General features: G+C 43.5%; 1 protein-coding gene across 4 annotated transcripts in view; it reads right to left on the minus strand.

The window, feature by feature from the left end:
- STARD4 (StAR related lipid transfer domain containing 4) overlaps positions 1 to 11,259 on the minus strand; it is a 60,856-nt gene extending 49,597 nt beyond the window's left edge. For 2 of the 4 annotated variants that reach the window (XM_063964116.1, XM_063964118.1), the window contains exon 1: positions 4,071 to 4,157. Coding sequence is in view for 2 of the 4 variants with exons in the window: in XM_063964114.1 (XP_063820184.1) it covers positions 4,071 to 4,179; positions 11,164 to 11,222 (168 nt within the window). In the remaining 2 variants the exon portion in view is untranslated. Of the gene's footprint in view, positions 1 to 4,070; positions 4,180 to 5,884; positions 5,971 to 11,163 lie in introns of those variants that run through there. The other 2 variants (XM_063964114.1, XM_063964115.1) reach the window with 2 other exon arrangements.
- Positions 11,260 to 13,892: the final 2,633 nt, after the last annotated feature.

The raw sequence follows: 13,892 nt of genomic DNA on the forward strand, positions 1-13,892 counted from the left end.
TCCAGGCTGAGGCGATTGCTGGTCGCAGTATAACACCAGTATGTGTGTAAATACATTTTAGGATACCCTCCTGCTTTCTATCAGCAGGATCCTTAAGGGCGGCCATCTCAGGAGAGGGTAGAGCCCTTACAAGCGTGTGAGCGCTTTATCCACCCTAGGGGGTGTTTCCCAACGCACCCTAACCTCTGGCGGGAAAGGATATAATGCCAATAACATTATAGAAATTATCAGTTGTTATCGGGGAAAACCCACGCATCATCACACACCTCATTTAATTTCTCAGATTCAGGAAAACTACAGGTAGTTTTTCCTCACCGAACATAATACCCCTTTTTGGTGGTACTCGTATTATCAGAAATGTGTAAAACATTTTTCATTGCCTCAATCATGTAACGTGTGGCCCTACTGGAAGTCACATTTGTCTCTTCACCGTCGACACTGGAGTCAGTATCTGTGTCGGCGTCTATATCTGCCATCTGAGGTAACGGGCGCTTTAGAGCCCCTGACGGCCTATGAGACGTCTGGACAGGCACAAGCTGAGTAGCCGGCTGTCTCATGTCAACCACTGTCTTTTATACAGAGCTGACACTGTCACGTAATTTCCAACAGTTCATCCACTCAGGTGTCGACCCCCTAGGGGGTGACATCACTATTACAGGCAATCTGCTCCGTCTCCACATAATTTTTCTCCTCATACATGTCGACACAAAAGTACCGACATACAGCACACACACAGGGAATGCTCTGATAGAGGACAGGACCCCACTAGCCCTTTGGGGAGACAGAGGGAGAGTTTGCCAGCACACACCAGAGCGCTATATATATACAGGGATAACCTTATATAAGTGTTTTTCCCCTTATAGCTGCTGTATAGTTAATACTGCGCCTAATTTGTGCCCCCCTCTCTTTTTTAACCCTTTCTGTAGTGTAGTGACTGCAGGGGAGAGCCAGGGAGCTTCCCTCCAACAGAGCTGTGAGGGAAAATGGCGCCAGTGTGCTGAGGAGATAGGCTCCGCCCCTTTTTCGCTGACTTTTCCCCTGCTTTTTTATGGATTCTGGCAGGGGTTAAATGCATCCATATAGGCCAGGAGCTATATGTGATGCATTTTTTGCCATCCAAGGTGTTTTTATTGCGTCTCAGGGCGCTCCTTCCCAGCGCCCTGCACCCTCAGTGACCGGAGTGTGAAGTGTGCTGAGAGCAATGGCGCACAGCTGCAGTGCTGTGCGCTACCTTGTTGAAGACAGGACGTCTTCTGCCGCCGATTTTCCGGACCTCTTCTGCCTTCTGGCTCTGTAAGGGGGCCGGCGGTGCGGCTCTGGGACCCATCCAAGCTGGGCCTGTGATCGTCCCTCTGGAGCTAATGTCCAGTAGCCTAAGAAGCCCAATCCACTCTGCACGCAGGTGAGTTCGCTTCTTCTCCCCTTAGTCCCTCGATGCAGTGAGCCTGTTGCCAGCAGGTCTCACTGAAAATAAAAAACCTAAACTAAAACTTTCACTAAGAAGCTCAGGAGAGCCCCTAGTGTGCACCCTTCTCGTTCGGGCACAGAGATCTAACTGAGGCTTGGAGGAGGGTCATAGGGGGAGGAGCCAGTGCTCACCAGATAGTCCTAAAGCTTTCTTTAGATGTGCCCAGTCTCCTGCGGAGCCGCTATTCCCCATGGTCCTTACGGAGTCCCCAGCATCCACTTAGGACGTTAGAGAAATATATATATATATATATATATATATATATATATTTGCTGTACTATAAACAGCTTTACCTGTATCGTTATATAAGAGAATTTACAAGTGTGATTCATTACTGTATTGTATATATTTGGAGCGCAGACAACTGTATTGTAAAGTATTGAGTGATTTCATTTTTTTTAAAGAAATGTAGACAGAAGGTATAACCTAAATTATGAACTAACCTAAAAACATTATGACAGGAACGTGGGTACAGTTCAGCAGAATAACAGATGTATGAATGAAATGAACAGAATAAATCGCAGGGCACACAGGAAAATTCAGCATCATACATAAGGGGACACATGGTGTAGAAAGATACAGGACACACAATAGATAACAGCTGGAGAAGACCCTGCTTGTGAGAACAATTTTGTAGGAAGAGGCAATGACATACAACAGGTGCAAATGGGACACTGTAGGGATATTGGGAGGGAAGGATGGGGGGGAGAAGGCGAACAAGGGAGGTAAGATAGAATAGGAGTGAGTAACAAATAAAATGGAATAGAGCACACAGAAGTAGAAAGGGTCAGGGAAGTAGAAAGAGTCAGGGGAGATATGGCAGGTTGGGAAGGAGTGACAGTGAGTGAGTAGGCTAGGCGGGAGGTATAGAAGGGAGGGAATGATGGGGGTCAGTTTGGGTAGGCAGGTCTGTCTAAGTGAGCAGTGGAGTCAGACGGCAGTACAGGTTGAGTATCCCATATCCAAATATTCCAAAATCCGGAATATTCCGAAATCCGGAATTTTTTGAGTGAGAGTGAGATAGTGAGACCCGTGTTTTCTGATGGCTCAATGTACACAAACTTTGTTTAATACACAAAGTTATTAAAAATATTGTATTAAATTACATTCAGGCTGTGTATATAAGGTGTATATAAAACATAAATGAATTGTGTGAATGTACACACACTTTGTTTAATGCACAAACTTATTAAAAATATTGGCTAAAATTACCTTCAGGCTGTGTGTATAATGTGTGTATGAAACATAAAAGTCTTCTGTGCTTAGACTTAGGTCCCATCACCATGATATCTCATTATGGTATGTAATAATTCCAAAATACGGAAAAATCTGATATCCAAAATACTTCTGGTCCCAAGCATTTTGGATAAGGGATACTCAACCTGTATTAAGGCAGATGGCATTTCAGGCAGTCACCACAGGACATGGCTCAGTGGTCAGGTAGGCCTGTGTGACAGACAAAATGTGGGTGGCAGTAGAGTGAAGCATACTGTATACTGTGTCGTGGTGGTGGGGTAATCAATTTGTGACAGAGAACAGAAACATATGGAAGAACCCCCTGACTAATTCTCAAAGAGCAAGTACATCTAAAATACACTTTCCTTTATAGAAAATCATTAGTATTTACTAACATATTTATGTCCAACCTCCCAAACTTTGACATTTACATTAGCAATGAAGTGGTGTGTACTGTCACTGGGGGATCAAATGCCACTTTAGGGGTATTGTAATAGCACATAAAGGAATATTGACCCTAGGCAGAAAATACATGTAAAGGGGACCTAAGGACACTGATGGATGTGGGGGGTTATGTTACTGGGGATTAATCACCACTGGAGGGGTATAGGATAATAACACTTGGGGTCTGTTGCAACTAGGGGGCGGGGTGTGTGTGTGTGTGTGTGTGTGTGTGTGTGTGTGTGTGTATGTGTGTAAATGTTACAATAAGGACCTATGGTCACGAGGGGTACAAGGCACCCTCTAGACATATTTTTTTCCATTTAAATATTTAAATACATTTTTTATGTTTTTAACTTAAAATATTTAATAATCGTCAATTTCTGATTACACTTTGGCAAAAAAAATCATCAGTGATGTAGTTAAAAGAAATAACTGTGGAACACTTTCCAGTGTACCAGGGACTGGGGGCTAAATTGGTTTCTTGGCATTAAGACCTAGGCTGTGCCAAGGAGTTAGGTGTATTGGTAGCACTATAAAGGTGAATACACTTGTGTGCATCCAAAAGTCCCTATATTATACACAGACTAATTGCAAAAGGAGAGATCGAGTTCACTTTCTATTTATTGCAATTACTTTTTAGTAACAAGAGCATATGTAGAGCACCATACAGATAAAAGTAATCCTGGGATAGCATGAGCATGATAATTCTAGAGGCATTTATGACTATTTGGGGTAAAAGTCCTGTTCAGATGCAGACACAACATCTACAATCTCTGATAAAAAAAAGTATGTAAGAACAAAGTTTTGTGGTGACACAGGACTACAGTAGAAGATAACATTTATCCAGCATTAGAACAGTACTGTACAGTATGTAGAACAGTGTTGTAGAGTAAGAACAAATGCCGTAAGCCAGGAAACTTACTGATTTCTTAGCTACACTCCACTCATCATCTGGAATGTTGTGGTACTGAATCAGTGTGTTTTGCAATTGTGTGGACGTCGATGATACATCAATCTGGTCACCCATGTTTCTAGAAAGTATAAAAACATCAAACATTAAAAAGTTAACATCATCTGAAAGGTCCTTCAAAAGGAACATACAGATGTGTCCCATTACACCTCTCCCATAGCTTTATTTGGCACAGAATTCTTAGCATGACTAAGACGCTCCACCATAAGTAGCGATCGGATGGATTTTTTTTTTTTTTTTTTCACAAAATAATTTGTTTAAAGGAGCAGAATAAAGTAGCTATGTTGCAGATTAAACTGGATGGCTGATTTGGCCATACGGCTTAATTGGGGAAAGGTGTATGTGGACATATCTGTACAAAGCACACCTGGTCAATGCCTGGTCAATTGTCAGTCCAGGGTAGTGATACAACCTGATGCACTTTGGGCTTCCCTCTATCTCAGTAATAAAACCAATACATTTATTCAATGTAAGAAACATGTATCTGTAATAACGTACACAAGTGTCAAAGCCATAACAGACAAATTTGACAACGGAGCAGGAAAGAGCTGGGGCCACAGAGAAGGCCTGGAGAACTACATGAAGCCCTAGGACTACTTGTTGTCCATCACTGGTGTAGGGTATTACAGTATATCCGGATTCTTCTGAACCACTATATACAAGTTATATTATATGACAGCTACCTAATTGCTGCTAGTCAATAAGACAAGTTTAATGTTAAATTAGCATTGCTGCACCTCTCCATACAAGTGCAAACAGTCAGGTCAATTCAATTAGGGGCGATGTTCTCACCACGGCGAGTACATGGGCTATATGCTGCACTTACGGTACCGCCGGATTTGCAGATCTTTGTTTGTAGCCCCATAGGGCTGCATACAAAAATAAGTGCATTCAGGGTGAGATTGGGCGACGAGGGGGGTGAGTTTTACTGCTGTTGCCAATGTTTATATGCCATTACAATGGCAACTCGCCCTAACTGAGTTGACCCCAGTATATCTAAACTATAACTTAGGGTGGCGTAAGGGTAATTTTAAAGGGTGAGTCAATAAAAAATGAGGTACATTCTCCAGCCTCTTGTCTATAAGCTCTGTCATCCTTACCTTACCGTACGTTTCATGTCACTGTTTATCATGTTTGTATGACTACACCCTGATGTACAGTGCTGTGTCATATGTTGATGCTTTATAAATAATAGATAATAATAGCACTTGCATGTCATATCCTTTAAACCACCTGTGATGTAGCACAAGCATTTTAATTCCCTGACTGAATGTACCTGTAAGTCATCTGCCAAGTGTAGCTGGAAAGGATGGGCAGTAATGGGTGCGGACACGGTAAGGGCTGGCAGAGATCATGTACATCCAGTATCTCCTAGAACAGTCCCCATGTTTTCCATCAAAATGCTGGGACTCGCTATACTGTACTTACTGTACTCCTGATAAGCATACATGATCACAGTACAGGAACAGGCTTGTACAGTATACCTGATTTACCCTGACAGGATGGCTGCAGCAATGCACAGATCACACTGCTGTCCTTATTCCAGATACTGCTACCTGTCCTCTATAGACACCGTATCCTACAAGCGACACAGCCCATTATAATGTATAAAATCACACAACTAACCATAAAACCCTGACCCAGCTGTGGTGGAACTACATGTCCCAGCATACCGCCAGCAAGACTGGCATAATGCGCCGGGACCAGCCTGGATGCGGCACTGCAGTGAAATACCATAAATAACCAAATACAGCAGCAGCACATACCGTGTCCTCACCGGCCGGGTGACAGCTCAACAGTGACTGGATACTAACTGAGCCGCCGGCCAAGCATCGGCAGTTCCACTACAGCCAATGGCAGCGCTCGCTCATTCACAGTCGTCATTAGCATCTTAGAGGCTACCAATCAGAAAGCTCGCCACAAGCCCCGCCCCCTGCCCGTCAGCCGGAAGGCTGCAGTACACTACAGTAGTTCCCCAGGCAGATAGATGTGTAATGTAAGTGTGAGCAGAGCCGGTGTCACAGTACATGCTAGAGACTCACCCACTGCCGCCCTCTACACAATGAGAAGTGATTACATCAGTTATGGCCATAGTGTCAGCTGTGCCCGCTGCTCTGTACAGGGTGTGAGACAGGATCTCGCACTGGCCTCTGTGCTGCTTACTTACAGTAGTAGCTATGTCTCACTTCTACTGTATGTATACTGTGCACTGCATCCACATGGAAGGAACAACTCTCCTATAGACACATCGTAACAATAGTCTACCTGTGTACCACGCTGAGAGAGTGACACCTACAGTATCTCTGGAGCCTGGAGAAACTTACAGATGCCACTTACCTCCTGCTGCCCTTTAAATTGTGAGGCCACCACATGCTTAGCAACATACAGTAATTGTCTTGTGATAAAGTGGCACCATGCATACAGCTGCACGAGCATTTCACTTTTTATTTAGAATTTGTCATAATGGTGAGACATGGCATTCCACATTAAGTTCATGAAGATTCCTGTCCAATGCCCTCTGTGGCTGAAACAATTTATAATAATCTCTCTATGCAAAATCAGATGGACATGAATCACCCCCACTCACTGCAAGGGTTTTTAAATGCCCAGCTAGGATGTCCAGTTTAATTAATTACAGCGCATAATCCAGAGGTGAATGTACAAATCAGGCCGCCCCTAGGCACAATATTTTTGAACGACCCACCAGCTTCTTCACAACTGATACCACCCTCGCGACCCTGGCAGGGAAGCATATCTTAAGCAGCAGTTAACAGGCGGGTCTGCATCAACATCATGATAGTGTCACTGCTGGCTCAGGCTCCGCCCCCTGGTCCTGAAGCTAGCCCAAGATAGCCCAAACCTCTCCCACACATCCCGCATGCAAATCTCCCCCCTCCCCTACTGGGCTACATAAATAAAGGATCAACAGCTCTAATTGTGGGGGAAGGAGGGGGGGAGGGCTGCTGTGTGGCACCCCTAGGCACTTGCCTAGTGGCAATTCCGCCATGGGGATAATATACGCTTCATTAGTACTGCATGTATGCATCCGTAGAGGCTTGTTCAGCTGTTTAGATATTAAATTTGTTTACAACCTATCAACTTCTGAGCTGAATACCTATCTATTGCTTAGGTGTGCAGGCAAATTTAGTGCTTCTGGAAGCCTTATGTCATCATCTACACAGCAATACACAGCAATACATAACACTATGAAACATTGAATAGTTAATTTCAATAACCTTTCAATATACAGAACTGTATGGTTTAAAAACTGCATTCAAACTCCATTCATTTGCGAAGACTGTAAATTCAAGGTTAGATGTGTCAAGTCTTAATCAGCATACTGCAGTAAAAAAGAAAAAGAGATGGTAAAACCTGTCATTACTAGCAATGGGAAGACTGTTACCTTTGTCTTATATCCAAGAGTCCTGTAACATGAAGAGGATCTCACAAGGATAAATGAGAATACATTTGCTGAATCCATAGTTGCTTTATATTTCTCTGCCAGTGGGCAGTGATGTGATGTGCTGCTGTCAGCGAGGTAGACTGGCAAACTGCAGTGGTGGGGTGGGGTGTGGGAGATGGATGGGAGAGATTACAGCCTCCCTGTAAAATGCGGGGATGGGGTAATAGCCGGAACAATCCAGATCATACGGGGAAATTGTAATCTCTGTCCCTGATGACAGCCTAGCTGTCACAGACACAGTTCCAATTTGAGCCAATCACCATGCAGTAAGCGGACTAATCTCGCTAAAGCTGAGATGCGTTGGATTTTTAAATTAAATACCCTTTCCCCATGTGGTTTAAATTCGGATTTCGAATTAAAATGGTTTATGTGAAATTCCGTTAACTTACCACCATCATTTTACCTCTGTTTAGTGTTATTATATGGAGACTTGTATCTTTATAAACTAGGTTTACGTCTCTTTACCATTCTATCATATAGAATCATTACGTGTTTTATGAGGGACATTAGGAGGCTATCCGGTTGTAAAATTGGTATTTGAGGGGTGTGCACTTGTTGGCGCTATCCATGTTCACTAAGAGTTCCTCTAGAAATGTCCCTTCCGGCAGTGTGGAACGCAATGGGGATTGCGGAAGTGTGTCCATTGTAAGGGAAATGTGGGCTGCCTTTATCACATTCCCCCAATATATAAATTGACTGAGACCCGGTAAGACCATTATATCCCCATTGCTATTTGTAAACAAATGGGAATTCGGGCGGACGTGAATGCAGGCCACTTCCGGGTCAGTGGAACGCACGGTGGAACGCGGAAGTGCGGCTCCCGTGAAAGTAGGATTAGAACGAGGGAGTGCGTCCACCACCAGTACAGAGCGCCTATATTATGTACATCGACTATGCTAGCAGGGCCACTGCAAGACCACTACATCACTGACGCTATTTATAAATAAGCGGAGATTCAGTATAACGCGATCGCGGGCCACTTCCGGTTCCGTGGAACGCATGCTGGAACGCGGAAGTGAGGCTCCCGCGATCTCGTTATGGCTCTTTGTATCTTTCAAAATACTGCACAGTCATTAGATCATCGTAATGTATATACAAATGGCTTGTTAACATAAGGAACAGTTACATACATAGAAATTAACAGCGAAAATGTACAATTGGAGTGGGTTTCATTTACAAAGTCTATTACCCATGTTCCATTTCTATTTCCTGTTTTATGGTATAAATATCCTGTCTGTCACTGTCTGGGCATACACCTTGAAAAAGACCTTTGGTCGAAACGGCGTTGGTGCTTCCAGACAGTGATTTATTCGTGTTTTTTACTGCGTTCTCCTTTTACCATCAAAAATTCATAAGGTATACTACATTGGTGTTACATAGGTGTTAGTCTGGAATTCACCTATGTTAGTCTCATTTCATCTGACCCACTTTTGTGGTAACATATAAGGAGAAATTTTATTATATGTAATTTTTAATTTGTGACAATAAATAAGCTTTTTTGAAAGAGAAGTCTTCACGCATATCCATTCCAAAAAAAACGTTATATGAGGATATCCATCTTCCAAAAAGTGAGTGTGGTACGTTTAATTGAACGGATTTCAATCTGCTTTGCTGTCTTTCATTAAGAAATGATAAAGATACCTTGATATGCATGGTGTTACACTTCTCTAAGTGAGTTTTTGGTACGTTTATTTTTATATGAAGAGGTGGTGAGGAACTGTCCCTTTCTCAGCTGTCAAGATTTCCACCATACAGGGTTCATTTTTTCCTTTGGAGAAGCCACTGGACTCATTTATACCATTTTATAACAAACGTTACTACACATTGTGTGTCCCTTTTCTATTCTTTTCCCTATGTATTTTGCGTTGGGGATCTGTCTGAATTGATAAGAGAGAACCCACTATACCATTGGATAAGAAGAGATCTATATTGATACAAGTTCATCGAGATTTCATGTGACGTATATTTATTTTCTCTACCTTGTTCAAACCATTCAGTATCGCCTTTGATTTCCCCTCAACGACTTTTATAATCTCTGTCCGTGATGACAGCCTAGCTGTCACAGACACCGTTCCAATTTGAGCCAATCACCATGCAGTAAGCGGTCCTGGGTCAGATGACCTGGGTAACCCATTTTCACTGTAGCTCCCCCAGGACCTTCCCTTGTAAAGCCCTGCTCGGTACCCGGGAAGAATTCCCGGGTCATTGGACCCGGGTTCAGCCGTTTCCACTTACAAAAATCCTGGGTTGGTGCACATTCATGTGGGATCAGTGATAAAGATGTATTAGTTAGGCAGGGATGCGCTGCTGTCAGTGAGGCAGGGATGCGCTGCTGTCAGTGAGGCAGGGATGCGCTGCTGTCAGTGAGGCAGGGATGTGCTGCTGTCAGTGAGGCAGGGATGTGCTTCTGTTCTGTGAATAGTGTCTCTGTGAATGATGCTAGTGTTTACAGTTGTGGAGTGATACAGCTGTGGCTCTGGGATAAGGTTTTGGTGACAGTTTGAAGTAGTTCAGGTATGCGACTATTCGAAAATAATGAACAGTCATGTGACCGTTCGTGATGAAAAGTACCTACACAATGGTGAAAACCACATTACAGTGGATTCAGAGTTTATCTCAATCATCATTCATAAGATGTATAGATAGATAGTTTGAAAAAGAAGAGAATACGTGAGTACAGAAGCACAGAGCTGGGGATGCAGGTGAACACTTGGGTGACCTTTTGCCTGATGCTGCTTGCAGAATACATGCTTGAGAGATCACTCATTCCCATAACTGATAACACTTATCACAAAAACCTTGAATACTTAGCCCAGTCATTGCTGTAGTTTTTTTTTCAGTTCCGAGCGTACAGAGACGCTCCCATTCATGCGAATGGCCCCCAGATGTGCCTGCACCGGTGATCGAACGGGCGCAGATGTAGCCACGGTTGAGCATGGCTACATCTGTATATATTATAGAAATACTTTGTGATTCCTGCTGTGTCGTAAAAAACCACCTTTACAAATTTTCAAAAAGCAAAATTCTGGCCGCAGGTTTTCTTATCAAATAGCATGGTAGTCCACCAAGGCCTGCCATTCTTTAAACTAAAAAACCTACCATATCAAGGGGGTAAATTTACTAAGGTGGGCGTTCTATTTAACATGGGATGTTGCCCATAGCAACCAATCAGATTCTACTTCTCATTTATCTAGCACCTTCTAGAAGATAATACCTGGAATCTGATTGGTTGCTATGGGCAACATCTCATTTTAAATAGAACTCCCATCTTAGTAAATTAACCCCAAGGTGTCTATTTACTAAGAATTGTATGGAGGTAAAGTGGACGGAGCAGGGGCGTAAGTTCAAACCAGACGCCCGGAGGCAAATTAGACAGTGGTGTGCCCCCCCCCCACCTCATTTGCAGCCACATATGCGCACACACACACACAGCCACATATACACAGCCACATACAAACATAGCTACATATGCAGACAGCCACATCTACAGTCACATATACACGAACAGCCACATACTGTATACACACACACCCACTTATACACAGACATGCAAACAGCTACATATGCAGACAGCCTCCTCACCTACAGTATAGCAGATATAAATGCAAGGCATCTTCCAAGAGAACCTTCCTAAGCAGCATGTGCCGATGCGAGGGGGATGGTGGCAGAAGAAAGCTGGTGGGCTGTGGGAAACGAGCAGCAAGGCTGTCGGCAGGTGGGCGTATTTCCTGATACTAACAGCAAACCTCGCCTCCTCCCAGCCACTGAGATTCTATAATGATGCTGCTGTGCACTGCCACTGCAGCGCTGTTCATACTCATACTCATAGTGTACTGGCTGGCGCACAGAGACTGAAGGGAGGCAATGGAGAAGGTCGAGGTGCCCCTTTCAGAACTGGCTCCCAACTTAATTTTCTCCGATACTTCCGCCACTGCACACAGCCACATATGCACACACATCCCCATACATGCACAGCCTCATACACGCACATGCACAGCCTTATACGCACACACAAACAGCCCCAAATACGCCAGTGCGCACATGCACAGCTCCATACGCACACACAGCCTCATATACAGAACATACACACACAGTCCCATATACATACATACTGTACACATACACACACAGCTCCATATACATACATACTGTACACATACACAGCCCCATATACATACATACTGTACACATACACACACAGCCCCATATACATACATACTGTACACATACACAGCCCATATACATATACACTGTACACATACACAGCCCCATATACATACATACTGTACACATACACACAAAGCCCCATATACATACTGTACACATACACACACAGCTCCATATACATACATACTGTACACATACACAGCCCCATATACATACATACATACGCTACACATACACACACAGCCCCATATACATACATACTGTACACATACACACACAGCCCCATATACATACATACTGTACACATACACAGCCCCAAATACATACACACTGTACACATACACAGCCCCATATAAATGCATACTGTACACATACACACAAAGCCCCATATACATACTGTACACATACACACAGCTCCATATACATACATACTGTACACATACACAGCCCCATATACATACATACGCTACACATACACACACAGCCCCATATACATACATACTGTACACATACACACACAGCCCCATATACATACATACTGTACACATACACAGCCCCATATACATACACACTGTACACATACACAGCCCCATATACATACATACATACATACATACTGTACACATACACACAAAGCCCCATATACATACTGTACACATACACACACACAGCCCCATATATACTGTACACATACACAGCCCCATACTACATATATATATATATATATATAAGTTGTTTTTTTTTTGGGGGGGGGTTGCTTTATTGTTTGTTTTTATATACACACTTAGATCCCCAAACGTTACAGCTTCCGCTGCCACTCCTCCCCTGAAATCAGCCATCCAGCAGACTCCAGGACAGCAGGGAGCAGGTAAAGAGTGCGCTCTGCAGAGTACCGCTACTTCCCGGCCGGCATGAGCCACTCTGGGGAGGAGAGAGCGGGCGGGAGAAGGACTGCAAGACTGTCAGGAGGCGGGGCGCATTGCCAGACACCGACGGCAAACCCCGCCTCCTGCCCGCTGAGATTCTGGGGTGAAGCTGCTGCTCTGCAGCTGCAGCGCTGCTCCTCGAGTCGGAAGTAACAGGAAGCAATGGAGACGGTCAGGCCGAGTGCCCCCTTCAGAGCTGGAGCCCGGCGGCGACCGACTCCATTGACTCCGGAACTTCCGCCACTGGGACGGAGTCAATCAACTTCTAACTGTCATTTTTCAAACCCAGCCTGTGACATGGCAGTTAGGAGCTGGTTGGCTGGTACTTTATCTCAGTCCACTTTATCTCCATCCAAGGCTTACTAAATAGACCCCTAAATTAAATGACCTTATATTTTTTATGTGATGCAATATGGGGGCTTTAGATCCCCAATCCATCTATGGAAAATGTTATTTTTTTGTCTAGTGTTTTAGTTATTGCCTTTGATTACCAGACAATAACTACTAAGGGAGCTCCATTCTGTCAAACAATGGTGCTCCCTCGTACTGTATGTTTGAATAAGGTAATATTGTCTAGTGATCTCAGGTGACATCCAGATGATAGCTACTAGACGACTGCATTATTTGAAATAGAAGATCCTCCTCCTACAAATGTACAGTATATGCACTTGAATCTATAGAAATTAAATTGAGGGAGATCTTTCTCCATCCCTGGACTTCATGATTTAGTATAGTAAGGGGGGTTAATGTCTGGTGATCATACAGACATTAACTTTTATGGCTTTTAAATTGTCAGTTCTTTGGCCCCTGCTAGTAAATGTCTATACATGGGCATGATTATTTTTATTTTTACATTACTTTGCTCTGGAGGGTGAGTGGGATCCATTTTCTGCAGTCTTAAGATATATGCAGTGCACAAGCCTTAAAATGCCATCACACACATGTGCAGTAAGGTATTTAGATGTTCACAAAACACTGAAATAAATCCAATGACTTTACTAGTGTCTCTCTATTGGCAAACTACTCAGTATTGGGCCCAAAGAATGAAAACTGTTAAGTCAATGCCCACCTGCACTGTTGCATACACTAGCTGTCCCTCTGACTTTGATGTTCCATCTCAATGCACTTTATTACTGAACTGCCTAAATCTGAGGGACATGACACTGTCTTTTTGATTGCAGATTCTTATTCCAAATAGTCATATTTTATTCCCCTTTT

Source organism: Pseudophryne corroboree, chromosome 1 (genome assembly GCF_028390025.1).
Source record: "Pseudophryne corroboree isolate aPseCor3 chromosome 1, aPseCor3.hap2, whole genome shotgun sequence".
Taxonomy (NCBI): Eukaryota; Metazoa; Chordata; class Amphibia; order Anura; family Myobatrachidae; genus Pseudophryne; species Pseudophryne corroboree.